Source organism: Gobio gobio (genome assembly GCF_949357685.1).
Source record: "Gobio gobio genome assembly, chromosome: 18".
Taxonomy (NCBI): Eukaryota; Metazoa; Chordata; class Actinopteri; order Cypriniformes; family Gobionidae; genus Gobio; species Gobio gobio.
Genome location: NC_137111.1, coordinates 44,468,567 through 44,489,334, shown reverse-complemented (window position 1 = coordinate 44,489,334; position 20,768 = coordinate 44,468,567). Strand labels below are relative to the sequence as shown.

At 36.6% G+C, this 20,768-nt stretch overlaps 2 protein-coding genes across 9 annotated transcripts in view; one reads left to right on the top strand and one right to left on the bottom strand.

The window, feature by feature from the left end:
* The window catches only part of tmem63ba (transmembrane protein 63Ba), a 54,727-nt gene extending 36,161 nt beyond the window's left edge, over positions 1-18,566 (bottom strand). For 4 of the 6 annotated variants that reach the window (XM_079843334.1, XM_079843337.1, XM_079843332.1 and 1 more), the window contains exon 1: positions 18,303-18,566. The gene's annotated coding sequence lies outside the window, so the exon portion shown is untranslated. The remainder of the gene's footprint in view (positions 1-18,302) is intronic. The other 2 variants (XM_079843333.1, XM_079843335.1) reach the window with 2 other exon arrangements.
* A 1,247-nt stretch (positions 18,567-19,813) lies between these two features.
* Positions 19,814-20,768, top strand: part of ate1 (arginyltransferase 1) — a 121,750-nt gene continuing 120,795 nt past the window's right edge. For 2 of the 3 annotated variants that reach the window (XM_079842175.1, XM_079842173.1), the window contains exon 1: positions 19,814-20,196. In XM_079842175.1, the coding sequence (XP_079698301.1) occupies positions 20,112-20,196 (85 nt within the window). In that variant the 5' untranslated portion in view covers positions 19,814-20,111. The remainder of the gene's footprint in view (positions 20,197-20,768) is intronic. The other variant, XM_079842178.1, reaches the window with a different exon arrangement.

The following is a 20,768-nucleotide window of genomic DNA, read 5'->3' as shown; positions in this document are numbered from 1 at the left end:
GCAATATTTCGTTTATGACAAAATGAGACGCGTTCCACGCTTGCAATGCTGGTGTCAGAGAGTTATACTCACGGAACACTATAGTTATTCACAATCACGAAAGTTCATTATTTGAATGCGTTTAAAAGCATTACGTTACCGGTTAAACATTTCATGCGCGCGCTAATGCACTGTTTTACCATGCGCTGAGCTCGCGCACTAAAAGCCTGTCAAACACGTGATTACTGGACTAAGTAGTCTTATTGCGCTAATACTGTCAAATACACACATGGTTAAAGGGGTGGTAAACCACGATTTCACTATTCTAACTTTAGCTAGCGTGTAATGTTGCTGCTTGAGCATAAACAACATCTGCAAAGTTACAACGTTCATAGTTTAAAGCAAAGGGAGATATTTGCTTTTAAAGAAATCAGTTTCTAAGGACTACAGCAAACGGCCAGTAGGCGACTACACACATTCCTCCAGGGTTGGTGACATCAAAAGGCTCAATATTTACATAAACCCCTCCTCCGAGAATATTAAATAAGGGGGGGGGGCATTTTGTATCGCGGCGCTGTTGTGGTATAGTTAGGCTGGAGTGTTGTTGCCGCGATGCCGAGGAAACGCTGTTATTTTCATCCGGATTGCAGGTCTGGGGTACTTGCTTTGTTCAGCCTTCCTTGTGGGACGGGGGTGCGTTGCAGAGCGTTTAACATACAGCATGTTATATGCACGTGTGTATGAGACAGAGGGAAACAGGCGCGCGCAGGGCTCCCTGCAGCACATCTCACGGAGGAAAACTTCCACAAACTTCGCAAGTTCAATGCCGGATTTGAACAACGTCAGCTGCGTGAGACAAACACTGCCAGTGCGTGGATGCACGACGCGCTCGCTGCACTTCGCGAGTTCAATGCAGGATTCACACAACGGCTTGTCCTGAAAGCTGGATTTACAAACAGAAGCTGTTTACGGGCCACAACCTGTAAGTCTGATTTATTTTTCATCGATTGGTATGGTTTTATTGACACCATTGTTTCTAATACTGCCAAAGCACAGTCTACCGGTAAGGTAAGGGGCGTGACGTTTCCGACAAACGTGCACTAGGCGGTTAGCGAATCACAACACACTGGGCCAGCTAACCAATCTGAGCCCACTGCGTATTTTTGAGGGACTGGCTTCATACAACCCGGAAAGCATCAGACCGTTTTACAAGGAGGGACAGAGCAGTGTAGAATAAAGGTAAAATATATGAAAAATAATGATTTTTTTTTTTTTAAACGAAGCATGAACACATGTTACAGTGCACCCCACAAACACAATCAAGCCTTCAAAAGAATGTGTTTTACAACCCCTTTAACATAAACACAGTCAGTTATATCTATAGTGAAAGTAAAATCGCGTGTCTGTGTATTAGATGTGTAGAGGTCTTACATTGACAGAAGCGCAGCCTTTAGTGAACATGCTGCCGCTAGTCCTTAAAGGGACAGTTCACCTCTAAAACAATGTCATTATTTACTCATCTAATGTTGTTCAAACCTGTATTCATTTCTTCTGTTGAACACAGACAGCTGATGGTAGCCATTGACATTCATATTATTATTTCCTACAATGGGGACCAGCAACTGTTGGTTTCCAACATTCTTTTAAATATATTTTATGTCCAACAGAAGAAAGAACTTTATTCAGGTTTAAAACAACTTGAGCGCCAGTAATTGATGACAGAATTTTCATTTTTGAGTGAACTCTCTCTTTAATTTTACATTTATTCATACACTTTCATGCTGTACTGCTCTGAGCTGCCACTGTAAATCTTTATATATATTTATTTTATATTATACTATACACTAGGAATGTGTACAAGGTTTTTTTTAAGAAAAGTTTTAAGTAAGGTTTTTCCAAGTCTTTTAAGTAAAATTCAAAAAGAGTATTGCAATAAAAACAAAAAATTATTATAAAAATAATAATAACTCTTTCTGTTCCTGTTGGCTAAGAATAGAATAGAAAAAAACTGATGTGACAAGCCATCAGAACCGAACCAAAAACGTGGTTAAAAACCGAGGTATGTATTGAACCGTGGACTAACTGTATTGTTGCATCCCTACTGTACAACCAGATATGATTATTATTTATTTATTCATGTTGAACCAGTCCAATATGACTGTCAGTTGAAAACCTTTAAACCTTGTGTTGTAAGAATTTGTTTTATTTGTTATGAATCTATTTTGATGCGTTTTCTGTAACTTTTGTAATTTTACATAGGCTTAAAAATATCGAAATTAATATCGATATCGCAATATTCATTATCGATATCGCAATATCACATTTTTGTGAATATCATGCACCCCTACTGTAAGCCGCGGGTCTACACATTCATTCGCACAGAGACACGCAGGATTCGTATTTAAATAGTTTTCTTGCGGTTTAATATTCACAGACACTAGTCTATATCACAATATGCGTCCTCAGGTACCGAAATTTGGTACCGATTGATTTAATGTGAATCTGTACTCTGTAGTACCAACGTAATTCGGTCGGTGCCCTTAAAAGTACAGAGTTCGGTACACAACCCTAAACTGATATCGTTCACTTAAGGCATTACAGATTGTGTTTTTAACGTAAAGAAAGTCACATAAGTAACAGTCGTGTACTCAGTCTATTCTCTGCTATATGCGTCGACCTAAAACGTACACTTTTCACAATGTTGAAGCAGCCTATTAAAATCATTCAGATATTGCGTGCCGTTGCAATATGCATATTGCGATACGTACATTTGCGATATATTGCGCAGCCCTAATATATATATATATATATATATATATATATATATATATATATATATATATATATAAAAAATTTAGCTAGCTAAAATAAACTAAACTTCAATTAAATTGAAATAAAATTAATAAAAACTATATATACAATTTTACTAATGTACATATATAAATGACAAAAACATACAACAGACTTACTAAAACCTAAAAAAAATTATGAAAACAGAAAATATAAAAATAACAAAATTCAAAATATGAATAAAACCTATAATATATTAAAGGGGTCATAGAATGACATTTTTGTACAAGTTAATATGATTCTTTAGTGTCTAAATGAAAAGTTTGTAATATACTTTAATTAAAAATTCTCATTAGTATTGTAAGAAAACACTCAATTTACCTGGTCAAAACCAGCTCAGTTTTCAGCAAGTCATTTCAGTGTATGTGACTTTAAATGATAATGAGCTTTGCTCACCCCGCCCCCTCTGCTCTGTGCGGCGTTCGGTTCGACCCGACACAACACCACAACACACGTGGAGTGTTGCCTTGACAACATTTGAGGGTATATTTTCGAGAAATAATGGCAACGGGAGTCTCTGAGGACACATCTGAGCAACCTTATCATTTTGAACCGGAGTCGGACCAGGAACAGATGACGAACCCATCGAAGTTCGAACAGGACGTTTCTGAATTGTTGGTTAACGTCATGTCACTTTGATCTATCTTTGTACTGGTTAGTTCATTGACAGATTGATGTTATGTTATAAGATTTTTTTTTTTTTTTACATTACTTCTTAATCAGTAACAGACACCGTTATAAACCATGTACAAAAGTAAGCTTAGTGTAGTGTTACCACGTTAACTTTATCACCCGAGTACACAGTTTGTAATAACAAACATAACGCGTTGTTCATTATAAACGTGGGATTATGAATTATATTGAGAGCGTCATACACAGAAAGCATGCCGTAATGTAACTTACCCTGTAAACTTTAGCCTCATTCATCGTGAAGCGTGCAAGTGATTTGCAAAGATTAATATAAAGGTTAATAAAACTTTACACTCACATCTTCCTGAGGTGCAGCAGGAACACAATCCTTTTTTCAAGAGCAGCTTATCAGCAAAACCTGCTTTATACTGACGCTCGTTTATAAAGCAGTCTGCTGAGAAATGATTCGCGCAAACATTGACGTTGATCGGGGGGAACATTCCCTTCTAAAACAAAACTCAGCAGCAACTGGGTCTTCAGCGGTTCGGATTTAGGAACATCAAAATGACTGCTGTGTTCGTTATTACACCCAACAACACAACACCACAATAGCTTAGACGCCATTCTGCTCCAGAGTATCAACAATGGCGGACTGATGACAGCTCGCTCAGGGCGGGTCTGTGTTGAAGCGCTGCTGTCAATCAACAATCTTAGGAGGGGCGTACACCGTGTAACGTCACACGATCAGACGGCTTGATTTGAGACAGGGGAAAATATATAAGGAGATTAAAAAAAAACACTGGATGTATTTTTATCATTATAGGATGGTTGTGTACAGGCACTGCCAACACACATTTCCGTATAATCAACTTGTAAAAGTGCATGCACCATTCTATGACCCCTTTAATGATACTAAAATAATACTGCTTTAAATAAATATGCAATAAAGTGGGGTTAATTGGAACTGATTAGCACCCACTGGCTGGGTGAATGAGTTTAACAAATATTACCATTTAATCCGCTGGTCATTTAGATTTGCTAATATATTGTTCAATAGATGCAAGGAACCTACTTAAGCAACATCATACACAAACAATGGCTGTCCAGTGTGTATTAATGTCAGAGCTAAAGTTATGTTAACCGTGAGAGCAGAACTTTTCCAATGGAAAATAAATACAGCATATAAGGGTGATGGGGGAAAGAAAGTGACATGTTGCATTTCATAATAAACCAAACTCTGTGCCAAGACAGCTCAAGGTGAGGTTAGTTATAAGCATATCATATTTGACACCAATTCACTTCCACATTCCAATACATTATAAAGGAAAGCGTGCACTTAATTGTGTTTAACAGCAGAAGTCCTGGTTTAAAAAAAACTACATTACCCATGATTCTTCAAAGAAATCAGAGAATCGCGACTAAAATAACACTTTACACTTTAGGACTACAAAATGATGTAATAATCAGTCTTCCCATGTTCTCAAACTACTTACATATTTGCATATTTTGCAATTAAATAAAAATATATAATGAATGTTATTTGCGAAGCTTCACGGGATTGTAGCTATTTCCCTCATTAAAGCCGTTAAGTAAACATTCTATTACTTTTTGAGACTGAAAAGGTTAAAAAGCCAGATTAGATCAATGAGTAAACTGCATTAAATTCAACGTATTTAATTAATCGTAAAGGCATTGCCTTTGGCAGCCGTGAACAGTTCCTTTGGAACAGATGGCTGGGACATCCACCCCGCTGCTGTTCTTCTGAACTCAACTCGAATGCAGAGTCATGAAAACAAACAGCGCATGACAGCAAACCTTACAAGCTTGTGACAGCCAAGCTCTAATAAAAGCATCAGGTTGCAAATGATCCATATTACAGAGACTCATTCACTGACTGACTGCCTTTACTTATGTTCAATTAAGCCTGCTGCCACACGGACAGATCTTGTGATTTCCTCGAATCAGCATGCTCGAAAAACACATACTGTTGAGCAGCGCTTCTTCTGACAGCCATACGTCTGAATGTATAGTCTCATCTTAACAAACCTGTAATGTTGTTGACAGCTTCCTGATGTCGTAAGGTTGAGCGCTGACAAGTTTTTGCTCTTTCATCTGTTTTTGAGACGTCTGAAAGTGCGGTCAACAAATCAATGAGAGAACTGATTCTGAACAGCTGACTGGAAACTACAACTAAGCATGTGCCTTCCCGTAACATGCTGACACTTGTTAAGTTCTGAAGCGAACTGAAAGTCCTGACCTCAACAAGTTTGACAACACTACAAATCACTGCTGATTTGTTTGTTATATTCAATTATTCATCTAGCTCACAATCTTGCGTTCATATTATCGATTAAGCATTTCTTGAAATGGAGAGAAATTATACTCCGGTCTGCTTTCTTCTTTAAAGCAGAGGAGAATATCGGACAAAACATATGATGTAACATCTCCTGTACTGCTGCTGCTGCTGAAACATTGAATCTATAGCACAGCTACACAGACTTAGTTTGTGCAAGTTTCATTAGATTGGGCTCAGCAAAACTCACATGATCTTTGACAGTATTGAGGTGTCTGTGGAAGTTTATCATCTCAGGCCCCACAGGTCACATTAGAGTATTGATCTGTACGAGTTTACAACACCTGCAGCATTTACTAATATCAGACTTGGGCAAAATTGAGAATTTTAGAAATGGCTTCCACTGAAATCACGAGTGTGAATTTGAATCGAATGCCACAGATCACATGATGCTGACGTTAAACTCTAAAAAATGCTGGATTAAAAATAACACAAGTTGGGTTGAAAATGGACTAACCCAGCAATTGGGTTGTTTAAACCCAGCGGTTGGGTTAAATGTTTGCTTTAAACAACCCAATTGCTGGGTTAAAACAACCCAATCGCTGGGTTAGTCCATTTTCAACCCAACTTGTGTTATTTTTAACCCAGCATTTTTTTTGAGTGTACTGAATCGCAATTGAAATAAATTCAAGTCACAACAGAGGAAGTTCATTAATCCAACACAAGATCATTTGACTAATTGCTTTTGTGCCCATTTATTCTCTGATATGTAGAATAAATTATATTAAATCAACGTATTGTTTTCAAATGTTCAACTTTATGAAAATTAATACTGATAACAAAATATTCATTATGCATGATTCATTGTTTTGTTTAAATTAGTAGCTATTGATACTGAAATATCTGACACTGTTCCAGTACTCCTTTTCTTTATCGATAGCGCAGTTGGTGTCGCTCTCTCATTCTCTCTTCTCTCCGACGGCAACACACACCCGCCTCTTCTCACTCACTTGTCTCATTCCCTCCAATTGAATAGGGTAGGCCTGAATTTTAGCGTGGGATTGGGCATAATTTTACTCAATCCCACAGGTTTTCCGCTCGCACCAAAAGCGCTCAGAAAGCCGCCCCTCGAACAGCTTGCGAGTACCAAATTGGCTTCTTTTTCATGGCTTATTGTAGTGTTGCACGATATACCGGTACTAGAAAAGTATTGCGATGCTATTAAAAACGGTACGATATGGAATATTATTAGTACCTGCAACTTTAACAATGACAGCACTCAGTATTTCTTAATTTGCATCGATGTGTGACAGCAGGAGTGTGGAAGTGTGTGTGAGCTCTGCTTCCACCGTTCACTAAACAATGGAAGCAGAACAGTCAAATATATACGCGCAGCTCATGACAAAACAACGGAAACATGCATGAGAAAATAAAGTGCAGCGTGGGACGTGATTGCGCTGCCGGGCTCTGAATCGCTTGCACATGCTATTCAAACACAATGCAATCGCAACTTCAGTTCTCTTTCGCAGATTATTGGGTTTGAACGGTCAAAAAATATGTAAAAATGCACATCCTGGGAGTATTCAGGTAAACACAGTCGGGTATGGCTTTACTGAACGAATAAAAGTTGAGTAAGAAATCAGATGCGTTGCAATGAATTGGATTTGTGAGGGTAATATTCTGTGTGATTAATGTTAATCAAACAACAAAAAAAAAGAAAAAAACACACCATGCTTGACAGAAGAACTTTAATATATTTATTAAGAATCAGTGTATAGTTAAAACTGTCGTTTTTTACATTTGATTATTTAATTTCTTTCTTGAATGCTACTGTTAATTAGAGCTACTGTAGCTGAAAAATAAAGCACTGTTTTCGTCATATTGTTTTTCATTTACATTTTTGCTAATTTTAAAAAGATAAAATAAACTTCAGGTTAGTGAATGTTAACATGATTGATAATAATGTGATTGTTGCAAACATCTCTGTAAGGATGTTTACTCTGACATGTAATTATTATTGCACTAAGAGGAGGGAATGGTCAAAAAGCTGGGCAGGAACATGCTGGCCAAGTGAGTTTTTAGTTTTAAAAAAATTGTTATAAAACAATGAATAATAAGTTCAAGTAATATTTAATTACTTCTACTGTTTTTGTCGTGGTATCAATTCAGTATCGGCATCGAGGTATTTTAGTCTGGTATCGTATCGATGTCATAATTTTGGTATCGTGACAACACTAACTTATTATGCTTAAATATGTCCGCATGCCCATGAATATTCAGGTAAATACAGTCAGTTTTGGAACGTAAATAGTTGAGAGAAAACACATGTTGTGTAACTGTATATTGGAACCGTGCATAAGCTCTTAAAGTGACAGCAGCCTAATAAAAATCACTCGCTGCTCTTTGACTGAATAATTTTTTTAACTTCATTGTAAAAATTGATTAATGCTTACAAATAAAGACTATCCAGTTCTATTTTACATTTGATTACTTGAATTTCTGTAGTAGTCCTATTTCTAACCTGATGACTACTGTTAGACCCACCTGAAAAACTGAAAGCCACGTTTATTTAATTTGTCTCTTTATTCTATTGTATGTATTTGTGCCATCATTTGCATTTTGTTTATTTGTTCTTATTTTATTACTGATTGTTTACTTGTCTGTTATTTTGTGTAAATTTATTTTAAAGATTTAAATAAAGACTCCCTGTTCTGTGTTTACGCTATTACAAAAAAATTATAAAAAAGTTTATGAGATAAATTATTTCCCCGTGGTATTGAAAACGGTATCGAATATCAATATTTTTCAAGGTATCGTATCGAAGTTGGAAATTCCAGTATCGTTACTTGGTTAGTTCTTGGAAAATAAAAATTCATAAATAATTTACATTACAAAAAATACAAATTAAATACACATTTCAAACTAATCTGATTAGACATTCATCTAATGTTTCTTGAGATGTGCGTATGGTAATGTTTAAGGTTAATTCATACTGAAAAATGAAATATTCATAAAAACTATTTATTTTTTTTTTAATTATAATTCTGCATTCAATTTCATGGTATTTGTAGTATGAATGTTGCACGTCTGTGAATAATACAAGCTGCTTTTTAAATGGAGAGTTACATCATCAGCAAGTGACCTTGGATCAGCTGAAACAACTGCAATTGCCTGTAAAATCCCAACAAACAAAAACAAGTGATTTCTACACCCAAGTAACACTATCACTCTGCAATGCTAACATATAATCACCTTCATGCCCTGTTGGACTTCACTTTAGAGTTTGTCTTTCATGAGAAGGACAGACAACTCTTGAATGCTGTGGATAAGAATGTGCCGTTCTGATAATCTGTTCTTTCGGGTTGTTGGCCCCAAGGTGAAAGGAAATAGTCGCTCATTAACTACATTACAAGGGTGAAGTAATACTGGCACCATTTCATTGTGCTAACAGCAGAGCTGTAAATAACATATTACAACATCCTTTCCAAGGTCAAAGTGATTCCACTTCATATCAGCAATCTTCATGGGAATATAAGAACGGGATTGTGATATTAATCCACCACTCTTTTACTATGGTATCACTGTCTGCTACTGAATTTCATCACCTGTATCTACTAATGAAATACTTATTACCTGATCAAGTGCTACTTTATTTTTAACCTGTACTCTATATTAATTTTCATATCCCTTTATGTCTGAATGCAATTGTCTAGTGTCTCATGCTTCAGCAAACTGATTCTCAACATGTATTTACATGTCCAGTGACAAAGCCTAAAAGTTTAGTTCACCCAAAAATGAAAATTTACTCACCCTCAAGTCATCCTGGGTATATATATGACATTCTTCTTTCAGACGAATACTAGGGATGCACCGAAATGAAAATTCTTAGCCGAAACCGAAAACCGAAAAAGAGGAAACCAAGGCCGAAAACCGAAAACACCGAAAGAAATGCCAATGCAGAAATGCCAATTATTAGTACCATTGCATTTATGGCTATGACTGTGTACTAACTTTACTAAAATCAAGACATTGCAATTGCATAAATTAATATTAAAGTTTCAAAGAATAAATCAATTACAAATTATGCCAATATTTATTTAGCACATTGCAACAATGCACAGTATAAAATAAAATTCAAACAAAAATGTTTAACTTGACCCCACTCATTTGTGCATTAAATAATCATTTACAGGCCTACAGAAAGGTTTTAAAATTAAATGTTCTCTCATAAAAACAAAGTGCATTTAGGTCTAGTGCATTTAAAAATTTTCTCTGTAGGACTACTACAAGAAAGTGCATTCAGAATAGGTGCATTAGGTCTAATAATCAACACTCAAATAACATAGTACGCAAACATGTAAACTTTACATAAGGCAGTTTTTGCAATAACTTCTAAATCTGATTATAAAATAGTTTTTTATCCAATTGGTTGTTGAAATATAATCATTATATACACAGTGTCTGTCATTTTCATGACAGGTTTATTTAACATGCATCAAATAATCAAGACATCACTAACAGGTTAAGTAGAATATAATGAATATAACGGGTAATATAGAGCATATATTTAGTGAAAGAGTTGATTTACTTTAGTGAATAAAATTGTGTGGACACTGAATGACTGCCTGAGGTAAATGTGATGCTAAAGTTACATGACATTTGTTTGGTTTACAGCAGTTATATTGACGTCTTTTCGCCGTTGAAACACTGATTGAGCGATTACACCACATATGATACGTGACAGTAAGTTGTAATGTATCCTCAACACATCTTAGATGTTCATTCATGTTTATTCTTAATGAAGAGATGATCGATCGCGCTCAAAGATGATCGCGTTCACGCGCGCGCCGCCGCTTGAACTGTGATGTGATCAGTGATGCCACATTAAAGAGCATCAAAACGGCATTTATCGTTTGAATTTCGTGATGCATGTTGATCGATGTTGGTGTGGGAACTCGGATTGAAGTGTGTTCCGCGCTTAAAACATGCCCACTGTTAAAGATTGCATTGGGAAACCGTTGGGTTTCACAGTGAAGTCTGGTCCTCTTCTCATCGAGAACATGGCTGCGTTCACACTGCAGGCTGAAACGACCCAATTCCGATTTTTTTGCCCTTATGCGACCTGTATCTGATCTTTTCATGACAGTCTGAACGACACAGATCCGATCTTTTCAAATGCGACCCAGGCCACTTGGGTATGTGGTCCAAATCCGATACATATCCGATCTTTTGAAATGCGTCTTCAGTCTGAACTGCCAGGTCACATGTATCCGACCCGCACGTCGTTGATACGCGACAAACGTCATCATTGTAACTCCCGTTCCTTACTCCAGTCCAGTGGTGGCGGTAATGCACAAGAAATAGTTGCTAACCGCCAATAAAAGAAGAAGTACGCACCTGTTGCAAGCCAATACACTCCAACTCCAACGCGTTTCTGCACTGTTATGGGCCGCCGCAGACGTGTCTCTTCCCGTGACAAAGTTAGTTGAAGGCGCTCGCAAACATAATTGAAGGTGGATCTGGTCATTCTGAAGTTACTGACGAATTCGGTATCAGTAAAGCCACTCACATCAGTATCCCACCACTCCTGGCTGCGACTCCGCACCCAGACGTTTCTCTGTACCGACGTTGCTACCACTGCTCCACAAAACCCCATGGCCAAAAACCTTGCTCTCCTCCTCTTTTTTAATTTTCTTCTTAACATGAGAAGGTTGTAATGGTGCTGGCTCCGTTGCGAAAATAACTTTAATAAAGCTAAACGAACTCCAATGCGGACACCCATATTTGGCTACTTCCGTAAACAACAAGTGACATCGTTGACCGTTGAGTACTCTTCTGCGCATGCGGGTCACTTCTGGGTCATTTCACGTTCACACAGGAGATCACAAAAGGTCGCATTTAATTGGAAATGTGAACGGCCTTGCAAAAAAAAAATCGCATTTTTTCAAAAAATCGGAATTGAGCATTAAGCCCTGCAGTGTGAACGCAGCCCATGAGCTGCTGCACTACAGCTGCACTGAACACTAGCTCTCGCTGGAGCAGACGTGGGTGTTTCTCAGATATACTGAAATACGTCCACACCGCAGACATTGCTTCAGACAAGCACGTGCAGGTCGCGGTTTCTGTTTACGTCATCACAACATTTCGGCCATGTTGTTTCGGTGATAAAAGTCTTTCGGCCGAAAACCGAAAATGCACTTTTGGGCCATTTTCGGCCGAACATTTTCGGTGGCCGAATATTCGGTGCATCCCTAATGAATACAATCAGAGTTATATAAAAAATGTCCTGGCTAATCCAAGCTTTATAATGTCAGTGATTGTTGCTCTATTTTTGAAGTCCATAAAAGTGCTTCAGGGCGATCGCCTTCCGTATTCAACTTACGGAAAAAGTGTTGTGCCTATAGCAGTTCAAAATGCTTACGCTACGTCTGACGATGTTTGTTTATTTTAATGCGAACAATGCGCTGTCACTTTAATTCAGCAGTGCAGCACAGCAAAAAATAGACTTGGTACGGAAACGATCGCCGCACTGCTGCAGATGCACCGCACCAGCGGCCGGATTCACAAAACATTCTTAAGAATGAAATTATTCTTAACTGCCAATTTCTTCTTATTTTCTAACTCAAGAAAAAATATAAGAATATTTTGTATTCCCAAAAACTTTTCTTAAGAATGTTCTTATCTTTTTTCTTATGATTGTTCTTGAGATAAAATGTAAGAAGTATTCATATTCACAAAATAAATGTTCTTTAAAATCATCGTAAATAACTTCTTAAAGCTACACTGTGTGATATTTTCCCCCATCTAGCGGTGAAAAGGTATATGACCACCCAGTGAATATTAGTTTCTGTTCCTCTCAATTCCGATTTCGTTTTAACTCCTACGGTGGCCGATTTAGTCCAAGATTAACATGGCTTCCAGTTCGACCTCGTCCACATTCGACACGGTGCCATCGAGTGTTAAAACGAGAATACTTTATTACTTGAAAGTAGGGATGAAACGGTATGGAAATTTAACATCACGATTATAGTGACCCAAATTATCACGGTTATCAATATTATCACGGTTTTGTTCAAACGAAATGAAAGTGTTCAAAAAGAACAGATGCACACACTTAAAACATTTCAACAAGTTTTATATTTGAAATTCAACAAACAACAAATAACTAAAGCAGCTCTAAGCACTTTTTTAAGCTAGATTCTGTGGGATTTCCTTCCTTAATGGCCGTCATCAATAGCAACGCATAACACATAAATAATAATAATTTGTCGTAAATATAATCTCTAATATTATCACTGTAAATATATTCCCAAGCAATTATTCTCATCAGTGTTCAGCAATGATGCATTTAAATCTAGCATATTTTGTGTTAGAGCCCAAACAGTATCCTAGTGAAATAATGCATATCCATATTTCCATATGATTTGACAGTTTATTTTATTAAATATCAAAATGTGTGCATCATACCTGACACCTAGATGAACACTTTACAGTCTTTTTATGACGGTCATTCTCTTCAAATGCTATTGAAGTTTGAAACGTGTATAACGTTACCAATGTTGTATGTAACTTTACAGACGGTCCCTAAATTCGCCTGCGTTATGCCAGTCATATCAGATGCGCTGTGGTTCAGCTGTGTTTTTTTAAACCATTTTCGCTGCTGAAATAGAACAAAAACAGTCATCCACTGTATGATGAATGAATCTCCTGCGTACAGCACACGTTTATCTCTGCTTTGAGTGCAGATTTCAGCGTGTGAGAGCGGCGCGCGCTCTGAACAAAACTCCGCTAATCTGAACGCCTCTGATTTTGAGACATTGCATTCATAAACTCAATAGAAGCACGTGTAAGTGCTTATAATGCGCAACGCGATTATAACAGATGGCTTTTGAGAAGACTATTATAAGTTCAACAGCCAGAGTGGCTATAGTGTGCAGCCGAAATAACGTTACACTCGCAAATGGCGGTTGTTAATGTCAAACCCTGATTATTATCCCTTAAATGTCACCCTAGTCTTGTCTGAATTTGTTCGTTCGCTTCACGTTATTATTTCCCAGACGTAGGTTTGGTATTGAGGTCAAAGTCCACTTGCCTTGCGTTCGTAGTTTTGAAGTGTTTTCCCTATTACAGCGACTTTCTTCTGGCATGTTTGCAGACAGGGTGACCATCTTAGATTAAGTTTCCCTCAGGACTTTTGTAAAAGCCAAAATATGACCACGCCTCAGATTTGGTACTTTTAGAAGGCAGAACAATCCCCCGAGTGCTGTCACTGCTTTCTGCCATTTCTCCTCATTCAGAAAACAGCGGTGCGCCAGACTGACGCTGACTGGACAAGATTTACCGCGAGTTTTCACAACCGTGATAATCACACGCGGTTTTAATGATAATAAAATTTAATACGATATTACTAACCGTCACTAAATTTTATCGTGGTTTATCGTGAAACCGGTAATCGTTTCATCCCTACTTGAAAGAAGTAAATATACATTAATGAGCACATATATTTTTGAAAGAACTAAGTGTTTTTAGCTAAGAATAAACTAAAAAAGTTACACAGTGTAGCTTTAAAGTTAGGATAAACGCCAACCTATCTTAAATACCAATTCTACTGTTAATGTGTCACAAATTGTAGTTTTAAGACTTTTTGAGGCTAGAATGTACTTATTTAAAGATTAAATCTGTGGTTTATTTATAAAGAGAGCGCCTATTTTACAATTTTATCTGCTGTTTTCGGAGTTGTTTCGGTTGTTCAGTGCTCGTTAACCCCCGTGAGATTCATCTTGTGTCGATCTAACGGCCGATCTTTGGTACCCGAGCAGCGTTCTTGATAAACGGCTAGGCTCTTATAAAATAACGATTTTACAGACACGGCACATTCAAAACATGACGTTGAGTGATTTACTCCCGTCAAGCCAGTCACAACAAAAATATCTACGGTAATCTGCAGGAAGCGCAAAACGACAAGCTTTGAGGTATTTTTCATTCAGTGAGTGTTCAGTAATACCTTTCAATAAAATAACACCATATAACACCTTTTATTTTCTTCTTAAGTAAAAAATTAAGATGTTCTTAAGAAAATATTTGAGAACTTCTTAAGAATTTTTCAAGAATTGCACTTAGGAACATTCTTACGAACTTCTTAGAATTTATCTTAAGAATTGTCTTAACTTCTTTCTTAAGAAGATTTCCGTGAATCCGGCCCCTGGAACGGACTGATGGACATGAGCATCCGCGTGCACTGTAATCCGTTAACATGGGTACGGAAAAAAATACACACCTCATAGGCACTGCAAACGGAGTATGTGTGAAACGGCTGTAATTTCTAACTTTCATATACCAACAAATGAATATGGAGTAGAGGTGAATTGCTCCCTCTCGTAGCTAGCACTGCACAAAATAATTGATATTTACCATAATGCACATAGCAAAACGAGAAGGGCACAACAAAGAAAACTCTCTAACTGTATGAATTAGGCGAACAAGTGTGCTTCTATTACATAATTTAACCATCGAAATGTCTTGTCCAGCAGAAAAAAAGCGATCTCTGCGTCCGTTTTGAACCCCTACAAAACACTGAGTTCACGGCACCTTTCAAAAGACATTTTAACGTTGTTTTCGCATAGGCCCAGTTGAAGTCTCTTTTTTTTCTTTAGTCACTCCAAGGGTGCGTCTCAATCAGCTCCCTAGTTCAATAGTCAGGGCACTGATCAGGGAGTCAGCCCATTGACTTATATCCTGATCAGTGACTACTGACTACTGAGCTAGGGAGCTGATTGAGACGCACACAGGAAGACCGAAGTCTTTTGCATTTTACAACGGGTGAATCTCCAGTTGTCACTGGTGATTGTCGTTTGAACCTTTCTGGATCCGCTATCAAGTTGATACGTTTATTTATATCAAGTGCTGTGAGAAAAGGCTATAAATCTCCACCTCCAACATCCTCACAGGCAATATAACCTACTAGCCGGGACACCTTCTACACCTTGTACAGATGTGACGTAATGACGCAAAGACATGCTTGTATTTCCCACGGAAATCCACCAGTACCAATGGAATTAAAAACATTATTACAAGCTTACCGTTGTAAATCGAGCTAAGGTAAGCAGATAGTATTGAACACTAGCTGGTTATGTATTTGCTCAAATTTATTTTGGATCATTTTTAACCCAAAAAAGTTATGGACTGCAGCTTTAAATCATGATTCTCAATTTATCCAAAATCATGCAGATCTAAAAAATTATACAGACAAGTATGTTTAAGAAAATATTGTTTAAAAAAAGTGATTAAAATCAAAATCGCAATATTGATAAAAAAAATTGTGATCGTATTTTTTTCTTATCGCACTGCCCTAATTGAAATTAAATTTACAGCAAAAAAATATATATTTAATTAACTAAAAGATGTTAATAAACCAAACTACCAAAATCTGTTTTATACATTCTAAAAAATGCTGGGTTAAAAATAACCCAAGTTGGGTTGAAAATGGACTAACCCAGCAATTGTTTTTTTTTTTAACCCAGCGGTTGGGTTAAATGTTTGCTTAAAACAACCCAATCACTGGGTTAGTCCATTTTCAACCCAACTTGGGTTATTTTTAACCCAGCATTTTTAGAGTGTACCTTTATAATACTGACAACCATCATAAATACACAGGTGGTAAAGCCACCTGATAAATGAAACCATAAAATGTGGAGTGTTAAAGGGAATTCTCTGATTAGATCTATTACAGTTGTTCAACGTATATAGTAAGCCAGTTAACAGGATTTTACCATTGCACTTTCACTTTTACTGTTAATGTTATGATCAAATTATGATCATTTATGTTTCCAAAATAGTTCTAAGACACCAATATAAGTGCTGATTATGTGTCAGCAGTCTTTCACCCTGGGCTCTCAATATCAGTATTGGCCATTGAAAACCGGTCGACCACTAATAAAGCACACCAAAGCTTGAGGACAACATTACTATGGCTCATTTATGAAGATAGCATTTGAATGTTGTTTGCATTACCATGCTAACTGTACGTTTGTGCCTGGATGACAGGATATGAGGTGTGACATATGGAACATATGGTGAGCACCAGAAGCCGAACAAGACCTGTTTGAAAGGAGCTTTGTAAGACATGACATTCTCCTCAGTTTTATACCGAATCCAGCCAAGCCCAAAGGGTAAACTACATTCTGCACTCCCGAGACAATATTAAACTTGGAGTGAAGCCTTCATGCTTTTGAAATGCACTGAAATGGTTTTAAAACTGTATCCAATTTCTAGAAGCCATCTCCAAGACACCAAAGAGCTCAATATATTGATTTTCGTTGCACTAAGCTCTGTGCCAAAGGCCAAACATAAGAATCAACCAACTGTGCTACAACAGAACCGAGTGATTTGCCACATGATAATCAAACTTGGCAGACTGAAGATTTTGTAAAGTTTCTAACATCAAAAAAATCACTGGAATAGGCCTACCAATAACCAACTAGCTAAACTCAAGGCACATGAAACATGAAAGCAACCATAGAATAAAAAGTCAACGTAACTTATTAGCGCACAAAACAAACAATAAACAACATCATCATCATCATCATATCTTATATAATATCATGCTATTCTGATGTCTCTATTCACTCTTTACGACACAGAACCCTATAAATGATATTGTAAAATGTAAAAGGCAGCTTTATGTTCTCATTTATAAAGAAAGACCCAATTTAAACTGTAAAAATACATGGAAAATATTTGTGTATTGATACATTTTTTCTACTCACTATAGTACTGTACTGTTAAATGTAGATATATATATATATTGTAATATGTTTTAAAATGTAATTAGTTAATATTTGCAATTTAATTTCACTTTATTTAATTTTTTTCTGGGTTCCCAGGTTTTTGAAAACCTCTGCTCTTGAATGTTTAATGCAAGATTTCCAGACAATACATTTTAAAGCTCAAATTCTAAGAAAAAGAAGATAAAACAGCTCTTCAGTTTAGATATAGAAATGTTTATGTAGTCATATCATCTTCTAGTCAGATGGATCAGAATATGTGTCACTGGACTACACCATAATCTGCGATGAAGCTTTGAGGATTGACACTAATCGGCAGATTAGCTATTCCATATATCACCTCACGTACCTGTAACTCAAAAATAATCACTGAAAACAAAACAAAAACACCATGGATATGAAATAGACTTCCAGAAAAACAGTTGATGAGGCTAATCAACCCATGTCATATAACGTCAAACTAACCATGTCAGCTATTGACGTGTTGTGAGTGAAACCACTATATTTAGTCATTAAACATACATGACAGTGACTTAGGTATTGATCTACCTTGAGAATACTTACTAATAAAGTTAAATACTTGTTTAGTTAGCTGCAGCTAATGTGGCTAGCCGAACTGTTAGCCACTTTGTTGTGATTTCTCATCAACCGGTTTCAATTATTTAACACTGGTATGTATTTACGTCTACTGAAACTAAGCATCACAATGATCAGACTGACAATGCTCAAACTAGTTAGTTCAGGTGGTACAAGATAAGTTAACTCACCTGGCCGGAGTGGTCAAAGCCAAAGTAGCTCTCGGTTAGCTACTGCTGTAATATCCCAAAATAACCGCGACGATACCAAAATTCCAGTTCAGGATTTCCTCGGGAAGGTTTAATAGTGTTCGGGAAAAAAATGCTCAGGATTAGGCCATTATTCAGTTAGTGTCTCATCTACGACACAGACACTCAACAAGCCCTAGCATGGCTGTAATGGATCGGGCCGGTGACGATGTATGTGCGGCGGTTGATAGGCAACCCACGAACTGTATCCCAGCTGGGGCGTCGTCCGTGATCGGGCCTTTTCGGAGTCTGTCGGTCACATTCGACTCCGCGTTCGAACTTACGTTGCTTACTTTCGGTTGGTTTTCGCCTTTAGTCGGATTTGCTCGGAAATGCTCGGTCACATTCGTTCTTTTTAAATGGCGTTGTCAGCTGGTGGCAGTTGTTACGCACAAATATAACACAAATGATCTTGAAACCAAATACCTAAACGTTTCTTTTGACACGTATTTAATGTACATTTTTCAATTTAAAGAACTTAATTGGCATGGTTATGTTTACATATAAAGCATTATACACAAGACAAGTCATGACAATCAATGTACAATATTACAATAATAAATAATAAAATAGGATTAAAATAAGGTGCTAAGTTTGGGATCTGTAAGATTTTTAATGTTTTTAAAATAAGTATCTTCTGCTCACCAATGCTGCATTTATTTAGCTAAAGATACAAAAAACAGTAATATTGTGAAATATTATATACAATTTAAAATAACAGTTTTCTGTTTGAATATAGCCTATTCCTGTGATGCAAAGGTGAATTTTCAGCATCATTACTCCAGTCTTCAGTGTCACATGATCCTTCAGAAATCATTCTAATATGATGATTTTTTTTTTCAGGATTCTTCGATGAATAGAAAGTTCAAAAGAACAGCATTTATCTGAAATAGAAAGCTATTGTAACGTTATACACTACACTATAAGTTCGGGGTCAGTAACAATATTTTTTGGGGAAATAAATTACATTTGTTTATCCTTTTATTAAGCAAGGAAGCATTAAATTGATCAAAAGTGACAATAAAGACATTTACAGTGTTACAAAAGATTCTATTTCAAATAAATGGTGTATAAATTTGAACTTTCTATTCATCAAAAGAACCCTAAAAATAGTTTTCAATATTGATCATAATAATAAATGTTCATATAACAAATCATCATATAATAATGATTTCTGAAGGATCATGTGACACTGAAGACTGGAGTAATAATGCTGAACATAAAAAATAAATTACATTTTAAAAATATAAAGCTAATTTAAATTGTAACATTTGTTTGTTTTTTATTTTGTTTTAATCAAATAAATGCAGCCTTGGTGAGCCTTTGAAAAAACATTAAAATAACTTACAGATCCCAAACTTTTGAACGGCAGTGTATGATATTAAAATATTTTAATAAACAATATTTATGAATAAAGTTGTAAACTTTCAAAAACAGGACATGTGCTGCCATCTAGTGGCTATGGGAACATTTCCATCCTTCGAACATGTTGATGTTCCTATTTTGTAGAGCTGTCGTATCTCGGCGTCCTTCGGTCCATTTCATTTTTAATTAGATCATTTTTATTTAATTTATAACACACAAAAGCGAACCCAACTTTACGTGATCTTACGTGAAGCCTGATGTTTTAATGCGCCTTCAACATTGGCTGCACATAAACAAATTGCCACCGTTGTTGCATAGGGCGATTTTTAAACATTATTACTACAGAGTCAAAGTTTTGCATGGCACACCACAAAGGATCCCTTGGAAATGTACACCATAGTGGAGCTCAGAGGTGTCAAGTGTGGATATCGCTGTGGCTACTGTGGGAATGATGAAGGGAAAGCTTCTTACGGTAAGAGAAGTTCGCATGGTTTTGGATAAAGGTATTTGCACAACACAAATGATTACACTAACACACAATAATCTTCACACTTTAGTGTACAGTGCAAATTCTTTTTGTGAAAGTGAACAAAGCAAGTTGCACCATTTTGTAAGGTAAGCATCATAAATGTGTTATTGCTTCCTTGTCGGTTAGGGCTTTTACCACTACAGGAAATGTACAGTGAAAATCTGTGCTTCCAGGTCATATTATACTATGGTGAATGTTTTTTTCATGAATATTAACTAGGTGCGTCCCAATTCGCACACTATCAGTCCTAAATAATATTCGAAAACATAATTAGTGCGTCCCAAATCGTCGTGTGTTGAAATGAGAATTCCAAAAATACCCGGATGGCTCGGTTACAACTACAAACGCGGATAAAAAGTGTTAAACTACAAACATGGCGGATGTGCCAGACGATTGAGTGAATAATTATCAGGATCTAACTTGACTATAATATATTTATTTAATAGTATCCACATTATATTTAATCTGCAACAGTATAACGAACTTTTGTAATGATACGTTTGACCATTAACTTT